Source organism: Chionomys nivalis, chromosome 10 (assembly GCF_950005125.1).
Source record: "Chionomys nivalis chromosome 10, mChiNiv1.1, whole genome shotgun sequence".
Classification (NCBI taxonomy): domain Eukaryota; kingdom Metazoa; phylum Chordata; class Mammalia; order Rodentia; family Cricetidae; genus Chionomys; species Chionomys nivalis.
In genome coordinates, this window is record NC_080095.1 from 59,969,832 (window position 1) to 59,995,886 (window position 26,055).

The 26,055-nt window shown below is 34.4% G+C and overlaps 1 protein-coding gene across 2 annotated transcripts in view; it reads right to left on the reverse strand.

Annotated features, from left to right (window-relative positions):
- Nucleotides 1–5,840: 5,840 nt before the first annotated feature.
- The window catches only part of Lrfn5 (leucine rich repeat and fibronectin type III domain containing 5), a 235,191-nt gene continuing 214,976 nt past the window's right edge, over nt 5,841–26,055 (reverse strand). For both annotated transcript variants that reach the window (XM_057782725.1, XM_057782724.1), the window contains exons 4-7: nt 22,989–24,393; nt 19,726–20,438; nt 12,734–12,777; nt 5,841–6,218 (exon numbers count right to left, since the gene is read on the reverse strand). In XM_057782725.1, the coding sequence (XP_057638708.1) occupies nt 6,201–6,218; nt 12,734–12,777; nt 19,726–20,438; nt 22,989–24,373 (2,160 nt within the window). In that variant the 5' untranslated portion in view covers nt 24,374–24,393 and the 3' untranslated portion in view covers nt 5,841–6,200. The remainder of the gene's footprint in view (nt 6,219–12,733; nt 12,778–19,725; nt 20,439–22,988; nt 24,394–26,055) is intronic.

Here is a 26,055-nt window from a genome sequence, read left to right on the forward strand (position 1 = left end):
GACAAAATCAATACTTAGAATAACAATAAAAACTGTTGAAAGCAATTAAGGATAACAGATCAACTGTGAAAGCATTCCATGCTCATGAATCAGAAGCCTTAATGTTGGTAACTGCTTCATATTATACAGCATAATCTCATGTTTCTTAGAATCTCTTAAAAATTTCAACATGAATTTGTTTTTTATAGAAATGAGAAATCTGAACGACAAATGACTGTTGAATTTCATTATTTCCTAATATTGAAAATAATATTGGTAAAAAGGAGAAAAAAAGAGAAAACTGTGTACTTGTAAGATCCTTTCTCAAGCTAATTGAACCCTATTAATAACAGTACTGTGGGACTCTCATAAGACAAACATGAGGTCTAGTAGAAAGTAGCAGTGTATTCTGATGGTCCTTCCCTGACTTGATTTCTCAGTCAAAATAAATAATAATAATAATAATAATAATAATAATAATGATGATGATGATGATGATGATGATGATGTGTTTCTTCTCTACTTCACGCTGTGTACAAACTTACTTTAGATCAAATGGTAAAACTGTAAAGAAAAAAAAAACACCATTTCCTTGGGTTGGAGAAAAATTGTTTAACACTAAACTGATGAACAGTAATACAAAAAAAAAAAAAAACACATACTGACTTCATAATAATTTATTTTTTTCCTTAAAGAAGAATATTAAAAATGTGGGACTAGGCCGGGTGGTGGTGGCGCACGCCTTTAATCCCAGCACTCGGGAGGCAGAGGTAGGCAGGTCTCTGTGAGTTCGAGACCAGCCTGGTCTACAAGAGCTAGTTCCAGGACAGGCTCCAAAACCACAGAGAAACCCTGTCTCGAAAAAAAAAAAAAAAGTGGGACTATAATAAAGGACAAACCTGGCAAACCAAATTCAACCCCCATAACCCAGATGTCAAAAGGGAAAAATTTTTAAAAAGAATTTCTTTAACCTAGCACACATCATGTTGTATACATAGTCACACCCTACAGAAATGGATGTAATAAGAAATTTTGAGAAAAGAGTGTGGGAAGATAATTGATAATATGGGAGAAAGATCTTAAGTGTCTTTTGGCCATTTGAACTTCTTCTGTTGAAAAGTCTCTGTTCAGCTCAGTGCCCCATTTTATAATTGGATTAATTAACCTTTTACGGTCTAATTTCTTGAGTTCTTTGTATATTTTGGATATCAGACCTTTGTCAGTTGCGGGGTTGGTGAAGATCTTCTCCCAGTCAGTGGGTTGCCTTTCTGTCTTAGTGACAGTGTCCTTTGCTTTACAGAAGCTTCTCAGTCTCAGGAGGTCCCATTTATTCAATGATGTCCTTAGTGTTTGTGCTGCTGGGATTATACGTAGGAAGTGTTCTCCTGTGCCCATGTGTTGTAGAGTACTTCCCACTTTCTCTTCTATCAGGTTCAGTGTGTTTGGACTGATATTGAGGTCTTTAATCCATTTGGACTTGAGTTTTGTGCATGGTGATAGATCTATTTTCATTCTTCTACAGATTGACTTCCAGTTTTGCCAGCACAATTTGTTGAAGATGCTCTCTTTTTTCCATTGTATACTTTTAGCTCCTTTATCGAAAATCAGGTGCACTGGACTGAAGTCTCACGATCCAAAGGAGGAGCAGAAGGAGAGTGAGCACGAGCAAGGAACTCAGGACTGCGAGGGGTGCACCCACACACTGAGGCAATGGGGATGTTCTATCGGGAACTCACCAAGGCCAGCTGGCCGGGGTCTGAAAAAGCATGGGACAAAACTGGTCTCGCTGAACATAATGGACAATGAGGACTACTGAGAACTGAACAACAATGGCAATGGGTTCTTGATCCTATTGCACGTAATGGCTTTGTGGGAGCCCAGGTGGTTTGGATGCTCACCTTAATAGACCTGGATGGAGGTGGGTGGTCCTTGGACCTCCCACAGGGCAGAGAAACCTGCTTGCTCTTTGGGCTGAGGAGGAAGGAAGACTTGATTGGGGGAGGGGGAGGGAATGGGAGGTGGTGGCGGGGAAGAGGCAGAAATCTTTAATAATTAAATAAATTAATTAATAAAAAAAAATAAAAAAATGGGAGAAAGAAAATTCAAAAATCGTAAATCCCGTAACAGATATCTAAAGATCTCAAATACAAATACAGCTGAGAGGAAAAGAGAAAGAAAGAAGGGAAAAGAGAAAGAAAGAGGAGGAGAGAGGAGAGAGAGAGAGAGAGAGAGAGAGAGAGAGAGAGAGAGAGAGAGTATCATGTTTTAAGAGACAAGGAAATTGAGTGTAAAATTCAGCAGAGAAGTTTTAAAAGGTCCAAGGTCCAATAAGTACACCAATAGACATCTGGGAAATGAAACTCAAATTCACTGAAAAAAAAAAAATCGTTACATAACATTTCAATGAATGATACATTATATGATGCTGAGCCCCTATGTATGACATTGTACCTATGTCATTTTGGTAAATATACATTTTGAACTCATTAGAATGAAAAAAATCACATAATGAAATAATTCTTCAACTGTACCTTTTTGGTTAAACATCTTGTGGCTATAATTTAGACTTATTCCAATATTATAATTGTAAAAACGTAAGTCACATATATTGCTTAGGAGAAAGTAAAACAATGTAGGTGTAGTGGACATCAATAAAGCAACTTGTTACAAATGATTTTTTTTCAAAAACGAAAGAAGGATTAAAAAATCTTCACAAAACCAAGGAACTCAACATCTAAACACAAATGTAAGGAATTGAAAACTGAGAATCAAATGATACTTGAACATAATGTACATTTTGACATGATTAACATTGCCAAAGAGTGGAAGTCTATAAAAATGAATGGTTAAAACAATATAACATATATGTATATATATATATATATATATATATATATATATATATATATATAAAGATGTTCTTTATGCTTCAATGTGAATTAACCTTACATGTTGGTAATCAGAATAAAGCAAACACAAAAGGACTAATATTACAAGACCTTGTTTAGGTGAAATATCTACACTTGACAGAATCACAATGTGTAAAGGTTGATGAGCTCATCAGGAACAGGGGAGGAAGAAATGAGTATTATTTCTTCATAAATGGCATGAGCATTTAGGGCTGAAAAGCCTTGCTGAATACTGTGAATGTGAGGGACACTGAAATTTGTCATTGTGCCCCCTATTGTGTTAATTATGTTTTCCACAATGAAAACGTTTTCTGAAAGGCAGAGTAGAGCTCTTCCCAATGTTCATATTTGCATGTGCACTAGAGCTTTCCAACACTGGAGAAGTTTGGCTCTGGCTGAACTTAATAGAGTTTGCATCATTAGTATGATCAGTGTCTCCATATATTTTGAACAAGTATTTCATCAGCAAATTGAAAAAAATGCCAATATAAATACATTTTTGAAATAATGACTAAAAATAATGTATTGCCAAATGAACTGAAAGTAAAACACAAAATGAAACAATCTGAGTATATAAGTATATTTTGAAAAGCAACCAAATTCTAAAACATTCTACATAAATATTGCATATTTTCTCAGTAAACTGAAAATCAAAATTACTATAAGATACTAAATATCATTTGTGAAAACTAAAAGAAGTTATTAAAATCAATTGAACCTTATTTATGTTATTATTTTTGAGCAACATTATATTTTATTAGTCACTCTCAGTTCTTCAGATTATGATTATAAAAATTATAGATTTATAGCTGGAACTATCGCATCCAGTCTGTCAAACAATTCACAAGCACTGCATGGGAAACACGTATAACAACATTCCTTATCTCAATCCCTATGCACGTGCTTACAATGTTTTATAAAATACTGTATCTAAGATGCTGCTTAGTAGCTTCTGTGGGCATCCACACGTACAACATTCATTTTAATACACAAAAAATGCAAAATTACTCAAAAATTAAAAAATAATATAGAGATGACTTCTGCATGGGTCAGTAATTTTGTGGCTGACATTTTCTTAGATTATTCATTTGCATCATTAAATAATGAAATAAATTTATTATGACCACTTATTTCAAATTATCTTTTTAACTTCATTGGGAACTTTGTGAATGATCATAGATCTCACTTTGTTATACATTCGTTTTTTCTTGCATAATATGGAAGTATCTCTTAATATATGGATGTTTGGGTTCATTGAGATGGCTAATACGGTACAGGTGCCTGCCAGCAACTGATGATTTATGTTCCAACTCCAGAATATATATGATAGAAAGAGGGAACCTACAAATTTTCCCCTCAGTTCCACATGCATGACATAGCATATACAAACCCATACATGAGCACATATATGTACATAAAATAAATATGTAAAAATACTAAATTTCAAAATATATCCATGTATGTCTTTGGATAAAGTTTTTCATCATTGCATACCTTGATATTCATATAATGAAACTCTTCCAAATAATTACTATTTTAAATGTAAACATTATGATTGCTTCCTTAATGCTTTACTGAATAAAAATATAAAAAAGTTTTGTTTATTATTGAAAATGCAGACTAAGAAATTTAAATTTCCATTCTAACACACTAAAAGTATACTCTGTAGAAAAGAAAATTATGATTTTTTTCATAATAATAATAATAATGTAAATGACAAACCAGGCTGAAAACACCAATTGATTATCACTACCAAGGAAAGCAAGATTCAGAGTCCAAGGAGTAAGGAGGCGAATGAGACCATTTCCATAATAGTCCTTGAAGTATTGATCTGGGCTGTGATCCAGAAACACCACTGTCCCTAACATTTGCACATTGGATGGGAAAAGAAGCATTGTAGATGAAATTTTCTGGGCCAGCACAAATTGTTTAGTGTATACCCGTTTCTTCAATACACACACACGCGCACACACACACACACATACCACATTTCCCCAAATTATTAAAGTTGTCAAAATCAGAGAATTAAGACAATTGCTGTCAGAAATCATCACTAAAATCTAAGCTCAACAAAAGCCACGTCAATCACATTTTTGGCATGACTGGTAAGTTTATGCAAGTCTTCTTGTTGGCTAGCGTATTGGGCTCCTGTTTGCAATGAACTACCAGGATGATCAAGGAATATACATATAATTTGCCAGTCTAGAAAAACTCCAATTTCAAATAGTAAAAAATACCACTTAAGGTTCATTAAGCCTACATCTCATACCATGAACTAGGACAGTGTATGTGTCATTTCAAATTTCACTCAAGTATTTTTGACAGTTTAAGAGATGAAGTACAGAAATTGCTCCTGATGCTTCAGTCCAAGAAAACTCTAGTTGGCTAAGGTTGGACACTATCTGAGTGCATCTTCCTTCATATTTGTAACCATCAAAGATATCATTTCTACATATTCTGGTATTAAAGTAAGTGTATTCTTTTATTTACTCTGAAATTTTGAAAAATTGAACAAAAGACCTGTACCATGAAAAGACCCTGAGCATGGCACACACACCTAACAAAGTTATTAAACTTTCCTACTTCCTTGGTTCTCGGAGAAAGCCAAAGCCAAACCACACTATTAGTAATTTCCCCGTTCTGCTCATTTTCTGAATGTCCATTAGAGGAACGGAGTCCTCATTACCGTGTGTCTTGAACAAAATCTGCAGTTTCTATAAGTGAGCTCAAATAATTGTGTTGCCCCCTGTGAGACGTGGGTACACTCTAAAGAAAAAAGTTTGTTCTATTATTATTAAGCAACTTGGAATTCCTTAATATTTTCACCTCTTAGGTATATAAAAGAAATTTATTATTAAAACATATTATTAATTACAAAATCACACCATCATTCAGGCTTCAAGCAAAAGGTATCTCCAAAAATAAGGCAATGTGCAAATTGTGTCATAGTAAAACATTTATTTGTTAAAGTGATATAGAGTATTCAAGATTCTACAGTCTGTTAAATCATGGATGGCAATGTAGGATGGATTGATACAGAACTTGATGCCAATGAAGGCTTTGTTCTCTTTCCTTTCTTAAAAAAAATATTTGTAGATCAGAAGAAAAAAATTTGGTTTGAAAAGGGGATGAATCATGGTGTGAGGGAGCCAGTTCCACCGCACCAGAGATGTCGTCACTTTGGCTCCCATGAGCAAATCTTCCGGGGATAGCAGTTCACTAATCTGCTGTTGTGAACTGAAACATTTTCAAATTTTATCCAGTAAAAATATCAGGGGCAACTGTTTTCGAGGGAGAGAGAAGTAGTGCTCTTCATACCGACTCCAGCCTCTGAAACCAAAGAAAAGAAAGAAAACACAAAACAAGTAAGATCATGGTGAAGAAACTCCAAAATTGCTGAGCTGTAAAATCCAGGCAGAAGACTCCAGACACAATGTGCAGAACAGACACAGACACCAACATCAATATGGAAAATACTACCTTATCATTTAAAAGTTAGCAAATCTATAATAATAGCCACCATTTCAAGAACAAATCTAAGTGCACTATCCCTCCATATTTATTTTAATCAAATCTAAATTGTAGATTAGAATTTCTCTTACTTCATTTTCACAACAGTCCCCAGGCAAAATGAAAAGATTGTATTAATTGATCCATGCCATTTGCTATAACATATGCCTTTACTGCTTTTTAAAAAAAAATAATAATGGGCATCTTTGACCAAAGTTGTTCAACATTTCTAAAGTTTAAGTGATTTTATCTTGTGCAAAGAATTTTGTATCAAGATGTCATGAGATTTTTGTTGTAACCTTAATGATAATGAAGAATAGTGTTCACTTTTACTAATTAGTTCTTCACTCACAAAGAAAATAAAGTGTGAATAAGTATATGTGCAAGGAAAACACTGCATGGCTAATTTAAAAATAAACTGAAACAAAAAATAAAAATAAACTGGAACAATATATGTATATTGTTCCAGTTTATTTTTATCATATATATTTATATATATAATCAGTTAATTTTTTAAAAAAAATACTTAAACATCAAACTACGATTTAATTTCATCTAGTATGGCTTCAAACTTCACATGGACTTAGGATATATCTATAAGTTCCATTATTGACAAAGAAAGAGGGGATGGGATGTAACCAGGGATATAACTCACAGGAAAAGATGGTAGACAATCAGCCTAATGACCTGACTTTAGATACGGAATTTTTATGATTAAGGGTGATTGACTCCTGCAAGTTGTTCTCTGACCTCTACAGAAAAATCTTGGCTCATAGCACATGTACAATCACACACATACACACACACACACACATACACACAAACACACACACAAATAAATACAAAATTTATTTATTTTGAGGGGGAGTTGGTTGGGGGAGGGGGAGGGAAATGGGAGGCGGTGACGGGGAGGAGGCAGAAATCTTTAATAAATAAATAAATAAATAAAAGAAAAAGAAAACATGAGCCATTATAAAAAGTCACAATGAAAAAACAAAGAAGGGAAATGTTAAAGAAGCATGCATTTTCAAGTACATAAAATACAAATGATTTTTAATATTTTTATTAAAAAAATACTTGTCATTTTACATACTAGTCCTGTTCCCCCTCCTTCCTTTTCTTCTCACCATCTCCCTCCTTTCTCAAGGCCATGTTCTCCTCATAGTGAGTAAGGCCTTCCTAGGGGAGTCAACAAAGGAAAAGCAGGACCAAGCCCCTCTACCCCCCATATCAAGACTGAGAAAGGTATCCCACATCCCCTCCTTTCCATAAACCTTTTCCAGTTTAACCAGGAGAACTTAACTATTTTCCTTCCTAGGACCCTCCATGTCTGCCCCTCTCAGGGTCTCCCATCTTTCCTAGCTTCTCTGGGATTGTTTGTAGCTTGATTATACTTAGCTTTACATCTAATATCCACTTTTGAGTGAATACATACTACGTTTGTCTATTTGAGTCTGGCTTACATCATTCTGTAAAAGGTTCAATTTAAGGATTTTAAAACTAACAGCATAATTGTAACACAAACTTTCAATTTACTGAATATCTTATACCAAACTGATAATAGAACATACTGGGATAACTTTATGTGTTAAAGTTATTAAACTTAATTTTATGACTGCAATAAAGATTAAATTATATTATCTTGTTTAAGTGTATATTTCATGCTGCACTATTTAAACTCATAGCAACTATATATGCTTCTTGTGTAAGACCAGACTAGAATGGGGCCATCAACATTGCACCATGGATTGTGGGTTTGCTCATGAGGCCCCCACCTTTTTTCTGACATGCCATTGGCCCTTAACATTTTTCTGTGGGGAGGCATTCTTCATTTTCTGTGGTATTTTAGCAACTGAAAAGTTGGCCGTATCAGTCAATAAACCCCTTCTTATATTTATGCTAGAAAGCTGAGTCTAAATCAATGGGTATAAAAATGAAGGAGAAAGGGGAGAAGGAAAGGAAAGAAAGGTGTTCAGGTCCTCAGGATTGGGAGTGGATAAGGGAGCATCGTGTAGGTGAAAATTACTATGATACATCTTACATATCCATAAAATTGCCAAACACTTAAATAAACATAAATAAAATATTTCAGAATACTTAATTATGGTCATATGTGGATTATTTAGGTCAAAAATTTTAGGTTGTCATACTGTGTAAGAAATATTAATCTATATTTCATGGTACCTATCAACGATGTATTAAAAGCTTATGCATTGACAATTGGAAGTTTGTTGTTCTTTTATGCAATAGATAAAATACTTTAGATTCCGGTATTGAAGAATACATATCTCAAATATTTGCCAACTGTAGAATTTTTAAACATTTCCTAAAATCTATTAGTACTGGGGCTATTCCTATACCGAAGTATAAATACTTTAGTTTGATTTGGTACAATGAATGCTTAAATGTGTCTAAGGTGATTAATTCAATGACTCAAGATAGTTGAAGAACCAAAGGATCTAACTAAATTTAGATATTATTATCATATATATTTTACCTAAAGTAAACCAATCAATGCTAAAAGTATTTTAAAATATGTTATTTTTTTTTACTTATAATATCTCAGGTTCATAGTATAGTTCATATCAGTAAAATTAAATAGCAAAATTTTTATTTCTGTTCATATTCTATTAGTAAATGTTTTATAATAAATAATATGGAATTATACTAAATTTCAAGTTAAAGAAATTTAATGAAAGCAAAAACTCATGATGCAAGAAGAAAAAATAGATTGTCCTGACTAAAATATTCAAATTCTGACATCAAGATAATCAGGTGATGGACAAAATTTTACGAAGAAAGGATGTAATGCAGAACAAATATGGACAGCTACTCTTTCAATGTAAAATATAAAGAGGAAGTGTCATATACTCCAATAGAGAGGAAATTTGAATGGGTTATTCAGAAACTCCTATCACTTTCTTTATTCTGAGAGTCTTTAAGTGAGATGGGAGAATTTCTATAGAGTCGCTATGCCCTCTAAGCAAAGGAGGTGATTCTTATAGGTTGTCTGTAGACCCTGGAGTTCTCTATTTTCTTCCTGTGCAGATATTTCCAAATAGCATGAAGACCGCTCATGATAAATTAAGCTACATATTGTTTACAAATGTAGTATGTGATTATTCTACTGTATTCATTACAAAATATGAACAGGCAGATACAAGATCACACACGTACACACACACACATACACACACACAAACACACTTCAAGCAAACTTACATAGGAAATAAGAGCTATTCAGAGTTCAAAATTTGTACTAATTCTTCTCACTTGAACAAACAACTGACTGTAGGTAAAATATCCCTCATGTGAGGTGCATAGGGACATACACTCATATGTTAAAATCTGGACTTTTTCCCCATAGTTTGGCATAGTTTGGTTATAACGAAGAGTAGATGTACATTCAATGAAACTTATTTATGTTTCAGTTCCTTTATATAGAAAACCTGAGAAAATAATTGGTGTTGTCACTTTATAGTGTCACTTCTTAGTTAAAGTCCATTAGTAGAGAAGTTATGAAAACATCTAAATTTTAAAATTACCTTATGTAATAATAAAATATATAAAGTAGAACAAATTTAATTAAAAAGAAAATAATTATTTTAAGGCTGATCTAATCTAGTAAAGGTTATGCCACACTTCCTGTGAGTGTTTGCACACACAAACACAGAAAGCTACATATTTTTGTTATATTTTTATGCATAGAAGTCCTTCTTCTGTCAATCACACAGCATCAGTAAGTACCAGTCTTCTCACTTCAATACACACTGCTCCTTTCTGCCATGTTGTCATGGGTCCTCTGTTTCACTGGGGGACTGTTAAGAAAGCAAATTTTTGCTAATTCTCTCAGCAGTCGTATTTATCATCACAAAAATCATGATGACTCCATTCCCCTTTGTCCTTCAGTCTGCTTTGTGTAATTATATCTTTATAATCTTATAAACTAATTTTATATAGTTCATAGAACTATTTTAGGCTTCTTGTATTTCTACATTAAGTCAAAGAAGGTCTTTAAGGACAATAGAAAACAGAACTGGGCACTTTGTAGAATAAAATTCAAACACTCCATGTATGATAAAAATTCCCTTTAACTCATACCGTGAGTGTGGAAGACCTAAGACGGCCCCTCGCTGTGCATGTGTGCTCAAAGGCTATGTTCTGCTCTGGGCCCCTCATGCACTTGTAATAGAGCATTCAGAAAGGGCACATGCCAGAGAGTGAAGGTCACAGCCCTGTCAGAAAGGCATTGCCTTGATCTTGCTGACCACTGTGGAAATCAAAAGCCTACAATAGCCAAAATAACTTACATGTTCCAATAATACTATAGTGAGGTCACAGAGAAACTTAAAAATATATACACACATATATAAACTGAATAAGAACTGGATAATGAATGAATGACATTTTAACACGGATATGATCAACATCTTTTTCTTTTTTCCCTTTGGAATTTCTTAGTAATGATCACAGTGAAGATAGCATAGAAAACTTAAAAATAAAATACTTCTTTGACATTAAGGTATTAGGTTTATTTTTTAAAAAAAATACTAAAGAAAAGTTTATCATCAAGAATTTTCTTTTAAAAAGAAAAGAACCAGAAAAAAAAAAGCATTTTAAAGACTGACATATTCCATTATGTTCCCCTCACTCAAATAAGAAACAGAGCCCCACATGGAAATTTCGTAGCAAAAGACAAATGACTGCGTGGTGTTCTAGATTGTTATAATATGTCTATTGGCAGTAGATGGTGGCTGACATTTTGTTTGAATCACATGCTCAACATTTCTATAAAGAACTCTAAATCCTGTGCCATATAAACGCATTGTTAAGAATCTTATAATCTATCGCATTGACTAAGTTTTATTTTCTGAAGCACGACAAAGATTTTCCAGTTTGAAGATAAAGCCTAAGTTCTAAATTCCACTACTAAATGATACGAAACAGTCATGATGATGTGTAATGCCGTTTTAATGTGTTTGTACTTGTATTTCGCAATTGTAATAAGTCTTGAGTATTCGCTCTTACGCTTCTCTCTGTAGCATCACACTGAGCACCACTTTGAAATGTTTTTGATTAGCAATTAACTGCACCTAAACCCTTATTTGAACTACCTAATTGTTTAGGTAAACTGGATGCCCATACTCCAACAATAAATAAACTTTTAAAAGTAAGAGAAAGACAGGAAGATAAATAGAGCAGGGAGAAAAATAGAAAAAAAAGAAAAGAAGGCTGGGGGCGGGGGAGGGGACGCTCCATGAGGACCCAGGAAATGAAAGAGAGAAGGGAGGAATGTGCAGAGTAGGGAAATTGAACTGAAACAGAGAAACGATGTGGAGAGGCAAGGCGCCCTCTGCAGGCCAGAAACGCCTGTGGCACTCAGACTTGCTGCTCTTGGTTTCTCCTGAGACATCTGTTCTCTAAGACACTCAATAATAAGGGGAGGGATGAACCGATACTTAGAATGTTTGCTCTGGCTTAGCGTTGGAATTTACTAGGGAAAACTGACACACTGAGAAAATTAATACTGTTTTAATGTATATGATGTTAGAAGGGGCAAAAAAAATTCGTTCAACAATGAAAGCAAGTCGTTTCTTTTTGTTGCTGCTTTCAGTTTTTAAAAGCAGATTTTCTCCCTGTTCCAAACCTCAGCAAACGGCAGACACTTCCAGCTGTTTGAACAGATTGCTTCGGTGCTCCTCCATTCTGGGAACACACGTTCTGATACAATTAAAATTGCAGAAATCAAATTCTCATTTGAAAAAAAAAATCTCTCAAGAAGAGTAATTGGTGGCTGATAAAATATAATGCCACAAGTAAGGCCTGTACAACGAATCACTTCCCAGTCAAACGGTTTCATTCATTTTACAGATCAGTGAAAACCTTCATCTTTTTTTTTTCAACAGGGCAAAAGGTGTCATCTCAACCCAGGCTAAGACAAAATGAGAGACACGGCTTGGTACGTCCTTTCAAAGATGACGTCAGGCATGCGTCACAATGTATCCATCTATTCATACAGAGATATCCCTGTGTACAGAAATAGTTCTTAAAGTGATTTAAATCAGGAATGACCGTAAGAGTCACTGCAGGATAACACTAACAGCATAATTAGAGCTATGTTTCATCCCGACAACATTCCTGTTCATCAGGAGTAGATCCAGATGTGATTTGAAAACTCACTGAATTCAGGCATACTTAAGTTTGTACAGATAAGCACTTCATTTAATGGACAATCTCAAGACGGGGTATTGATACATCAACAATTCAAAATTTCATGCATACGATAGCATGTCTCCCTGGTTTTTGAAATAAATAGCAATTAATAAGCTTCTCACCTGTGTTTCCTGGACATTCTGGTCAACATTAGTCAGCGAAGCATCTGGGAATGAAATTTTCAGTGTTATGAGCAATTCTTTACTTGTTTTCTTCCATAAGTTCCGGCGCTAATACTCTACTCACTTTGGTTACTGAGATGAACAGTCACTTGCGTGATAGCAATTTGATTTTCTATTTTTACGGTTTTCTCTAGCGCTATCATATATTTAACAGTATAACAATTAGTTTCAAAACATTTATTTCTAACATATAAAAATGTTTCCTAATATAGGATCAATGTAATTCAATAAGACAGTTGGGGTTCTATTTCTATTTATCCCTAAATTAGCATTTCAGCTGCAGAACTATCTATAAAAACACAGAAACCACAGAGTTCAAAGTTGTTAACAAAACTCATCTATAATTAGCACATAAAGATAAAAAATGGTATTAAACATTTGTTAATATTTAGTCTTCAAATACTCTTATGTGATCGATTTCTAAGTGAAAGTAAGAATAAAATACTACATTAATTTTGTGAATACATACCACTTGATTGTAAATGTTCAATATTTTAACTCAACCCTGGTTGGTTATATTCTATTTCTTTGATAATGTGTTAGTATGAAAAAAAGACTATTAATTATTTGAGAATGAAAGGGTTAACAATCTATTAGGATAGCTATCAGATTATGTAAAGTATAGTAGAAAAGATGAAATATTAATTTATTTTTATATATAAACTTTTATATATACACACAATGAGCACAAATATTTATTTGAATTTACAATAATCCCTAAAGAGTAAGATTTCCATGAATGGTACAGAGAGAAAAATATTTAGAGAATTTGATTATGGTAGAGTCAAAATATATTTAATAATTCCTTTAATTTATTCAAACAAACAAATATTAATTTATTTGGCATGATATAGATCATAATTACATCAACTGCACTGCATATGCTCAGATGAGAAAAGGTGGGTAACCACACCCCCAAAATAAGTACATTTAAAAGAACAACAGACTCATGGTTGTCTCTGGAACATATTAGAAATAATGTTTTTTCTTTTTCTTTTGGCATTTATGAGCATAGCATTCACCATTTTGAGAAGAAAAAATCAGGATTGAATTGGACATAATTAGAAAGTTTAAAATGACAAATATGTATTAGATAGTGTGCATTTGGCTGTTGTCTTAAAAAGGTTAGATATAATTTGTGAACATTTCTCTGAGGGTCCTTTTAAATCGAATTCGATTTAAGCAATTGCAAAGTAATTAATTTGCATTATATTAAAAATATTATTTTAGTTAATTTCTTCTAGAACTAGGTATTTGTATAGAACTATATTCATCCATAATCTGTTCAAATATACAATGTAAATATATATTTGGTGTTTACTTTAGCTCTTAAATATTGACATTAAACAGCTGAACATAGCAAGAACTCTCCAATTCCTTTATTATAATTATGAGTCACAAATTTTAATAAAGTTTCAAATGTTTTTATATTACTACTATTGGATAATTTAATACTTTCATACCTATTAATCTATAAACCATTAATTTCTTTCTCACTTGTGATAACAGCATATTGCTAGGACAGCTGAGACCCAGGAGCATAATAATCATACTTTTTATTTTGTGTAGACTTTTGTTCTACGTAAAAGCAGTCAATTCTTCTGGAAAACAACGAAAATAAATACAAATCTCATGGTGCTCATAATATCAATATTGTGTGATATTTCTTGTTTCATTCTTAGTTTTTGTGTCTAAAACTGAGTAGTTTTATTTACCAGACTTTGAAAATCATCTAAAATTTTGTTGTTTTGTTGACTTTGCTTACTTTCCTCTTTCCTCTAAGCATTTTTATGAGATTGTTTTTTAAAAACTTTATTTTGTTTATGTATATTTATGTTCACATGAGTGAAAGGATATGCACTATATGAGTGTAGAACCCTTAAGAAGTCAGAAGAGACATTTAGTCTTTTCAACGTTACTTTTCAGAAGGTTGTAAACCTCCATGTGGGTACTAGAAACCGAATGCAGCTCCTCTGCAAAAACATTAAGAGCAATTAAGCACTGAGTTGTCTCTCCAGGCCATTAAAGACATATTTCATACCCTTAAAAAACATTCAATGTCATTTGTTACTTTTATTATAAAAATTATAATTATTGTTACGGGTTTTATTATTATTATTAATACAATTTTTTACTGCAATAGTACTATTAACAATCTTAGAAGAAAAGTGCTTTAGGGGTAGAGCATTGAATAGAACCTGAAAAGAAAATAGGGAGATATAGATATTATCTTGATTTCAAAAGAAAAAGGGAGGAATATATATATATTAGGATAAAAAGGTAGATTATCAAATCTACTCTGAGAAGAAAATGGAGAGGATATAAATATAATAAGATAAAAAGGTAGATTACTGAATCTACTTTTACAAAGAAACTACCAGTTTTGAATATTTTATGTTGGATTGGACATTTGTCTATTTTACACAAAATTTGTATAATGATACAAATTTGAGTTTAATTTTGTTAGAACATACTGTAAAGATATTCCTACTCTTGGTCAAGGTGCTGTACCTATATAACTCATTTAACAATGTGATGCAAATTTGTAGTCCTTGAAAATTATTATTACCAACTGTTTAGGATAATAAAGAAATACAGTTTAGTAGTTAATTATCTAGAATAATCAACTTGTAGTTACATTAGTCATGTATTCTAGGTCAAACAAAGATATATTTTAAATAGGTCATCTTCAAATATTTCAGAGATCTACAGAATATTCATTTAAGATGCTATAATAACCTAGGTTCTTTTATTTTATGACAATGACATATGTCTGCTCCTGGCAACAGCAATCTACTTCAGAGAAGATAATGGGCCTTGAAGAAACATGGGGTTTACTTTCTTTGTGGCAAAAGTAAGTTGCTGGACAAGAAAATATCCCTACCTCAACTGTTAACATTATACTGTCCTTATTAAACAAGCAGGACACAAAATATCCTGCTTCCCAGAAATGTCTGCAGGATATGCTAGGCCTGTAGGCCATGGATGGATGGCTCAGTGTTGCAGAGGAACTTTGTGTGACTGTCCAGGCAGTCATATTTTTTGAAAGTCACTTCTTTGTACTTCCTGCTTACTCAGTTAATATTTCATTCTTGGGTCTCTGAGGGAGGTAAAGACCAGGTAGTTTTAATTATAGTTTTCCTTCTTGGGTTTCTGAGTGAGTTGTAGGTTAGACAGTTGTAGTTATAGCGTTCCTTGTTTACCTGGGACTAAAGGCATGTACCACTACCTCCTGGTGTCTATGACAACCTGGTGTGGATGCTGAGATTAAAGGTGTGTGTTATAGCTACCATGTCTGTCAGGTTGTCCAGTGTGACTTTTTCACTTTTAAGATTTGTATTTTATTAAAATACAAATGAAATGCTATCACAGAAAACCATGGTTCTTTTCTCTCCAACCCACAGTCTACTGAAGACTTTGCCCCAGTAATCCCCCAGGTGGGGGGGGGGGGGAAGAAGGAGCATGCAGTTAGAAGGGCAATATCTTTCCTGACAAAAGTCTGAGGAAGAGAACAAAGGATCCTTCCCCGGTCTAGCAGGAAGGGCCATGCTTTGTAACTGCAGTTGTAAATCATTGAGGCCAAGAAGACAACAAAGGCTTAGTTGCTGTCTTCTTTGAAAAGACAATGCTTTACATTTGCAAGATACTTATGGTATCTTTTATTTCCACAGAAATTTTAAGTTTATACCTGAACATAAGCAGAAACGGAATACTAAAATTTAAAGAAACAAGTGGCAATTATTGAATTTTCTGATTATTTGTTTTAATTTCTAAGTAAAAGTTTACATTTCTTCAATTAAAGCAAATAAAAATGACCGAAATTATACTAACAGCAAGCCCTGTATGATTGCTAAATAACGAAGTTAAAATATTTCATAGAAAGGGTAAATGAACTATGTTAAAGTTTTGAAAATGAATTATTTTAGAAACAATACAAATATTTTATTGGATATATTTCTCTGTTACTGGATAACACTAAATATTTCAAAATTATGTTCTAAAACTTGTCAAACTCTATCCTAAAAGTAGATAAAATCCATTGGTTTAATGTATTAGCTAGTGAGACCTCTTTTGATCCTTTTTTTGGGGGGGGGAGTCAATAAAAAATAGTTTTAGGGTTACTCATCACTGCATCTAATTTCAACATTTTTATACATCTGATTTACATATTAACCAATTTGGAGGTTCAAAATACAACAGTCATTGAAACAACCTGTTATTTCCTAGAACACTGAGGAAACTTTGAAGGTTGTATTCCCCCTCCATGATACCACTTGAATTATGCTTTGGTATATCTAAATCAAATTCAGCTATTCACAATGAACCAAAACTATTTAGAGATGAATACATAATGTTTTGCCTAAACATTCAGGGCATATACTTTTTTAAAATATGCTGTAAAAGGTAAAAGAGCACATGTTTGCTTTTCCATATAACAAGCTGAGAAGGTTTTATGACTAAAATTAAATTTAAATATTTCAGAAAAAGGAAGTAAATATATATTCGTTTTGCTTAAATCAGAAAGAATAAAAAGAAAACAGCATGTTCAATGTATGATAGGTTAGGTAAACAATGTACTACATGACAAAATTAAAACAAGGAGAATACAGAATCTCTGTTGTGGTAACAATTTGTGGACCACAATCATCACAATGTTAGTCAAAACTGTTGTTTATGGTAATAATAATCCCTCCATCTCTAGAGCTAATCATGTATTTATTCATTTACTCATTAAATCCAGCAAGCGTCTATTCTGTCACTGGAATAAACAGCTTTAATTATCTTCATAAGCAAAACTGCTCTCACGTAAATGCACATGAAGACCAGAAGACTTTCCTGATAGGCTAGTCTTTGTTAATTTCTCAAAATAAAATTAGTTGGATGTTTTGCATATGCATAGAGGTAAAAATAAAGCTAATGATTTGAAAGTCTGAAGTTCAGCTGTAAGTAATATTTGAGGCAGATGTGATGGGCAAATCTCTAACCCTACCACCTGGACCATGGAGTCAAGAGTATGGGAAAACCTTCAAGGTATTCTTTTTTTTTTTTTTTTTTTTTTTTGGTTTTTCGAGGCAGGGTTATTCTTTAGCTTTGGTGCCTGTCCCGGAACTAGCTCTTGTAGACCAGGCTGGCCTCGAACTCAAAGATCTGCCTGCCTCTACTTCCCAAGTGCTGGGATTAAAGGCGTGTGCCACCACCGTCCGGCTCCTTCAAGGTATTCTTAATTACACAGTGGGTCTGGGGTCACCTTAGGATACATGATACCTTGTGTCATATGAAAACAAACAAACAAACAAACAAGCGATAATAAGAAAACCAAACCCCAAACAAATAGCATCAAACTTTGTTAAGCTCACTTCCCTGTGATTTATTATCATATATAAAGCACCCACTTATAATATACCTTAAATGATGTTCTATGCCAAGTAAAGGGTCTAAGTTTTTAGAAATGTATAGTCTCAAAGAAAATAAAAATAGGAGAAAAAAACAAAATAAAACCATGTGTATCATTTCTTAACAGCAGCATAAAGTTAAATATATGTGAATCATCATGACATCAATGAATCTTAATGAATGTATTTTCAAGGAAACATAGAACCAATTTTATATTCTTTAAAATATTGCATTTCCCCTATGCTGAATGAGTTATGATTACATTTACCACAGCCTTTGGCTTCAAAAAATGCATGTACTTTAAGAGACAAACATTCAGAAGCAGAGTTATAGCAAAGAAGAGAAAAAGAGAATTTTCTACCATTTGTTAAGGTGCTAACTCCTCTTTAGGAGTTTTGTTTTTACTTGGTGACAAAGACAAGCACCTGTTTGTAAAAGCAGGCTTGCATTTTTTTTTTTTCTGATTCTCTAACTTGTGTTAAGAAATATAAATCACATTCATTCAACAAATGTGTGTGGGATAAATGCAATAACCTTTATATTTCTATGGATTAGTATATAGGATGGATTCAAAATGAATTCATTTTATAACTTTTGCACTGAAAAAAAATTTGGGTTATAAATGAGAGTAGCTTACAAGAATTTTATCCCCAAACCAAGAGTGTTCTTAGAAGGTTACTTTCTTTAGCATTTCTGGAAACACTCATTTGGAGTAATAAATTTAAACATTGAGTTGTTCTTTACAACAAAATTATCAATGAAAGTAATACAGTGCCTTCATTTTAAGATGTCAATTATTTATGTACAGACCTCTTTTTAATCTACTAGATATCTAATTCTTATGTAAGACATTTCTTGTGAGAACATTTAACATAACAAATGTTTATTTTGTGTGGACTGTGGAGGCACTGACATCACTGTGGGAGGACAATGTGAAGAACTTGGTCATCTCTTGCCACTTTTGGCTTCTATTCACTAAGTGACCAGGGTTAGCAGGCTTGGTGCCTTACAGACTGAATCATCTCTTGGCCCTACGATCACTTTTCAAATATGATTTGCTGACACAGGGTCTCGATAATAGCCTTGGTGTCGGGGAAGGCACTGTGCCTGTCTCTTGCTTATCACCACACTTGTCAATTTATTTATGTGATCTTCATGCATGTAACGGGAGGTACTATAGTCCCTGCCTCATCCTTAGAAGGTTTTAAAGAAACCTGAAGACCAAGTATCAGAGACAAGACAAGAATTTCAAATTTCATTTTCCTCTGTGAATTTTCACTGTGATTCTTTTTATAGAGAAATAGCAGATTATATAAAGCTTTCTTATATGTACTCCACATTTGAAATAGTTACTTTTCCATTGCAAACATCAGAAATGCAGGGCTCAGTCCACATCCCATTCATGGACATGTTTCTCTTAGGAGACAGCTCGTATAATTTCAGTGAGTTACCATAGCGATAATATTCCTTTAATCCTCCACTGAGAGAGGACCCATGCCTGGCTCTAGCTCTCTCAACCGGCATGGTGAGAAACTTACTTGGCTTGGTTTGTGCTCTTTGAGATGTGGGCCCCTCTGTGACAGAAGCAGGAGGGCAGCTAGCTAACTGCAAGGCAGTTGAGTTGTTCCTGTTAGTGTTTTGGGACTCAACATTTGTGACAGCTTCACTCTGCGGCTCAGCACTTGGCTTCGTGCCAGTCTTTCGTTTCTGCTTTTGAGAAGCAGATGCACTTGAAGTCCAGGTAGGAGGCAAAGCAGAGGTAGTGGTGGAAGAGTCCTGACTCGAACATGTTTCTGAAGACTGAATCACATTGTCACTGGTGACTTTACAGCACTGGGCATTCTCTTCATGGCCCATGACTTGTTTGGACATGGACTGGGGCAGCGTGACAGTGCAGCCTTGCGTCTGAGCCCCATTAGTTTGAGAATAAACGTTGCTAACCTTGGTGACCTTGTGTTGTCCGTTATTGTTACAAACCTTATACCGGATCATTAGTATTATGATGAAAACCAACACAGATGCAACAATGATTCCACCAATGATAATAATCATGGTGCCGCCCAAAAACTGGGACTGCATAAAGTGGCAACGGACATAATCCTGTTCGGTAGTAAACTGGATGCAACCCACGACTCTTGTGGCAGTGAGGGAGGTGATGCCATCATCATATATGGCCAACACACACAGGTCGTACATAGTTCCAGAAGCCAGATTATTGACCAGAAACGTTTTGCTTGTAGGAGGTATCATTCTGAGGGACAATGGAATATATGTTAACTTTAAAAACAGAACAAGACACAGATACAAAAAGTCATTATGGCTTTAGTTCTGTCTCCTTCACAACTCATCAAGATAAGCACATTTATAACAGACATGAAATATGGAAAAACGATCTGATGTTATATTTACCCAGTTAGAATAGTTGAAAGCTCATTGTTACAGTCTGCATTATATTAATGGTGCCTGCACCATGCCTTGACAAGCTTTCTAATTACACTGCTTGGCAAAGCAGAACTCCTAATAAAAGCCATTGCTAAAAAATCATTTATGACAAATTGCTTTTGAAAGGTGTGACTGTGACATTATCTGACTACTAAACAAATCCATTTAGCACTTACAACACCTCTATGACTGCAAGGCAATTTGAAGAAAGAGAAAACACTGACAGTCACATTAGCGACCAGAATGAAACAGCAAGTCTGAGCATTTGCTTTCCAAATCAGTAATAAGCAAGCTATGGAATGGTACCTATTAAGGCTGGCTTTAATAACTTCTACTGTTACAAGGATGAACAGAGTTTATTCACAGACATCGTGATTTTTTATGCCTTAGCTCCCCATACGTTTTAATGAGTGTGGTGTGCATGTGTGTGTGATAATCTGGACACAGGATGACACAAAACTGTTGATAAGATAAGTGTGAATTCATCCAACTACCATATTCGGGTGAGAATCTCCATCAAGAAACAATTTTTAGGTTTAGAGATCTCTCGGGATTCCTTCTACTTTTTTGCATTCCTGTTTGTTGAGAGCTTTCTTCCTAGGTGCAACCAAATACAATTTAAAGTAAAAATAATTTGGAAGTATAGGGTGGAACTATAATTTCTCCTAAAAATGAGTTATAGAAATTTCAAACCATGGAAAAACGAAACCAGGATACAAGCTAGACAGTGTGTTCTGAGTGTACCAGAACACTTATAAGAGCTTATACTCATAACCAAAAGTCACTACTGCCATTCAGTGGGTGTATTCTCACTGTGAGCTCTTACTAAGCACTTAATCACATCAATGTTGATTGTCTATGAAACTCAATGGAATGGTTATAAACATTTTAGGGAAGAAAACTACTCATTTCAGGAACTCACCAAGGTTCTCGGGATCATAAACAATTTATTTCTCACAACAGGATTACAACTTGTGGGATTTTGAAAGCAAACTGCACTGCAGTTCATCACAGAGTTAACACATAGAAAGTATAGTCAGTACAAGGAAGTGTAGGGAATTCAGTGCTACCCATGGACCACTGATTGAGCATCATCTGTGGAGCCGATGGAGAGCCTGGGAGACAGGAGTAAACTACGTTTTGCTAATGCTCATATGTCATAGTATGCCACCACATCCATTTACTGATGAGAGGGCTATTATAATCCATTTAGCCTAATCGTTCTTTTTAAAGATAGGAAATTAAAACTCAACCAGGTAGAACCTTGCCCAGGATTGATTACATAGCTAGCTAGGATGCTTTTTGTTTTACTTGTTCCCACGAGTTCACACTTATTTTAAGGAATTAATCTCATTTTCAGACATGAATGAAAAGCAACTTATTTTCAAAAATTTAAGTTCTCTATACAGGAACTAAGCTCATCTAAAAATGTTATTTGTCTTTTTCAAAACTGTGACTTTACATTGTGCCCTGGCAATAATAATAATCTGTCAAGAGTAAAATTATATGAAATAAAAAATGTGAATTTCCAAATGGAAAATTGGCCAAATGTGACTATAAATCAATGAGGCTGAACTTTAGAAAAACATACCAGAAATCTGTTAGCAGATACAAGTACTCCATCACTGTTCTGTCTGAGTATTCTCATACTAATGCCCAGTGACATTTTTAATGTTCAAAATACAATGAACGTCCTCTTTGGAAGTGTCTTAAGAACCCAAGCACATGAGACAGCACACACACACATAATTCAATCACTCAAAGAATCAGTCTCATTACTTTATAGTGACGTCCAGTTTGTTTTTGATCAAAAGTGGCAGTAACCATCTTGATCACCCACCTTATTGACAAGACTTGACTCCATAGGCTTGTTTCCAAAATTGAAACTCACCCTCAAAAGACGAAGATTTGCCACCACTGAGGATATTCAAAATAGTATGCCGAAGGTTCTAAAGATAATTCCAAAACTGCTTTGAGCAGTGGCAGCTTCATTGGGGTAATGGGATAGCCTCCCACCGTGACTTCCTTGAAGGAAAGAATACTCATGTGGATGTGTAAATTCTGGTATGTTTTTGAAATGTTAAATTATCTGTCTTATTGTCTGATAGTCACATCCCTTATGTGAGGTTAAAAAAAGAAGCATAATATTAAATCTAAATGTGTACTGTTTAAAATAATGTCAATCACAATAATTCCCCGTATGTATTCACCATTTCATATATTACATTATGCAATATAAAGTCAAATTGCTGCAATTACAGCACAGAATAGTGCTGTCAATTTAGAAACAAAACAGTAGTGATTTCCAAACCCTGTACTATCATGGTCAGCAATGATCCAACATGACTATATTTTTTACCTGTAAACAAGGGTGTCATCATAAGTACCATTGTATTGAATCTGAAACATACGGATTCCTGGAATATTTCTTTGAAAATTAAATTTAAGTAGCGCTGTTGACGAAGTTGCTTCTGCCACCACAATTTTGTCTTGACTCATTTTAGTATCACCATTGCTACTGCTAGCATTTGAACCTGACTTAGTTGAGGTGGAGATATCTGAAGAGCCAGGATCAGGCTCATGGATATGATTGGTACTGTTCAGTAGATGAGGGAGCTTAATTATGTGAAGATCCACAGTTTGTGTTGCTTCCCCTGCAGGATTGGAAGCAATACAGGTAAAAGCACCTGTATCTTTTACAGTTGTTATAAGGATGTCAAGTGTTCCGTTATCATATACCAGAGATCTTGTTGCGTTTGAAATAAGCTTCCCTTCAGGAGAAATCCAGTGAATTGCAGGTTCAGGGTCCCCTCGAGCTTTGCACCTCAGTGTTGCCCTTTGACCCTCCAAGACTCTCATCTCATGTGTATGCCGAGTTATGAGTGGAGGCTCACACAAAAACTCTTCCTCGGGGATTGACCAGAAATAGCGGCCAGTTAACAGTGCAGGAGAAGCACAGGTCTCAAGGTCATCTTCTCTGGACAATCGCCTCAGCCACAACAACTCACAATTGCAATGCAAGGGGTTTCCACCAAAACTCAATGCAAAAGTCGATGGGCTTATGATTCCTGAGGTGGCCAGCACCTGAGCTCGCTGAAAGAGAGGGTCAGGGGGCAGCTTTTGCAATTTATTTGATGTTACATCTAGCCGAGTCATCTTGTGCAAGTGGGAGAAAGTTCCCTTAGGAATGTTATCAATCATGTTGTGATCCAAACTAAGAGTATGCAAGCTCACCATCTTCTCTACAGCATCCCAAGGAATCGTTTCTAGATTATTATAGGACAGGTCCAGCTCTTCAAGAGCAAAAACATCATCAAAGGCTGTGGAAGAAATTAAAGTCAGCTGATTGTTGTTTAGGATCAAATGATGGAGATTGGAGAGCCCACTGAACATATCATTTGTAATTTTAGTCAATCTGTTGCTATTCAAATGCAATGCTCTCAAATTTCGTAGATCGGCAAAAGCATGGGGTGTAATAAAACTTATTGTATTCCTGGATAGAGTCAGGTCCACCAAGCTGGTCATATTGGCAAAATCTTTCCTTTTGATATTTGTAACAAAATTGTCTGCCAGCCGTAGTTCCACAGTTCTTCTGTCAATGTTTGGAGGAACAAATAGAAGCCCTTTCTTGGCACAAAGGGTTGCAAGATTAGGAGACAAAATCTGACAGACACAACGCTTTGGACAGATCTGAGCTCGCACAGCTATGCCAATGAGAAACAGGTAAAAAAGGAATTTTTCCATTGTAGATTAGGTTTAAGAGCCTGCAGAAAAGAAAAAAAAAGATATAAATTACAGTTTAAAATCCAGTTGTTTTGTATATTTAATACCCACACTGGGATAGTTTATATTGATGGGAATGGAGAAACAGTAGTGTTGGTTTAGATATCAAATGAGTTTTAAGTACACCTGCTCTATTAGAATCTGTGGTAGGCACTTAGAATAATTTTACTCTTCACAGGATTTAAGGATAAATGGGAGAAAGTGTCGAAAGTTTGCTATCATCCTGCAAACTAAGGGTCATTTTAAAATATGTTCAAGTTACTTCAAAAAGTTAAAAACAAAAACAAAACCCCAACCAACCAAGCAAAGGAAAAAACAAAAAAGGAAACAAACAAAAGTACAATAACAACAACAAACCTAGAGATTTGTGACTGTAATAGATCTAAGGGACAGGAAAGAAAGGCATTCAGAAAAAAAAAATCTGAATTCTGAAAACCCTTTTCTCCATAAGTGAGTTCAAAACGTATGAGCGTATTCACTTCCTGGTTGATGCATAAGGGGAGTGTAATGTTTGCTATTGAATTTTTCTGTGGCAATCACTTAAAGGAGATTATTGGTTACATTATATTCATTATTAGAAACTTCCATTACACTGTTGAACCTTGACATTCTGGCCACAAAACAGGATCTTCTTCTCAAAAGTAAGGAGGCTGTAAATTAATCACAAAATCTCCAACTCCATACACTATAAAATATTTGATGAGTTGTGAATATAGATTTTTAAAAACTATTTGAAAAAATAATTATTAAAATACCAAACACTAAATCCAAAAATTATGGCATTTTCTTTCCCTTCACATTCTTGCCTTGAATGTATGGCATGAAATTAATCATGAAAAGTAAAAATAGCAATAAAATTGTGATTATAATTTCTCATAGCTATATATATGAAAATAAACATATATGGAATTTTACACAACAGAAAAAAAATTCAGGATATTACCCAAATTTTAATGGAATGTAAATAAGACATGTAGATTTTTCTAGAAGCATTACATATTTTTTCAAAAAGTATTATGTCATAATATTTTCAATATATGTACTATTAAATGTGAATATAATTACTAACAATTACTATTATCAACTGATAAAATCTTCCTTTTTTTTTTTTTTTTGGTTTTTCGAGACAGGGTTTCTCTGTGGTTTTGGAGCCTGTCCTGGAACTAGCTCTTGTAGACCAGGCTGGTCTCGAACTCACAGAGATCCGTCTGCCTCTGCCTCCCGAGTGCTGGGATAAAGGCGTGCGCCACCACCGCCTTGCTTCCTTTCTTGATAATTACTAATACTGAATCTTCCTTTCCACAGGGCAAAAAAAGTGCAAGAACAGAAAAAAAGGAAGAAAAAAAAACCCACAATTTTCAGACTCCCAATCATGATACATGCAGCTATGATAAGTGAAGTAGCAGACTTAAAAAGTGAAGTCTGATCTTTCTAGAAGACATTATCGAAAACCACGGTATGGGAGAAATAAAGCAGGAGACTCATGAACAGCCTAGCAGAACGAGGGGGCAAATAAAGAGCTTCTGATCGATATACAGCCTGTGTCAGTGGCAGACATGTAGGATCTTGCAAAGTGCATCATAAAGAGGTTGCTAGAGAAGTAAACAAAAATCAAGTGATGGGCAGAACAATACAAAAAACAC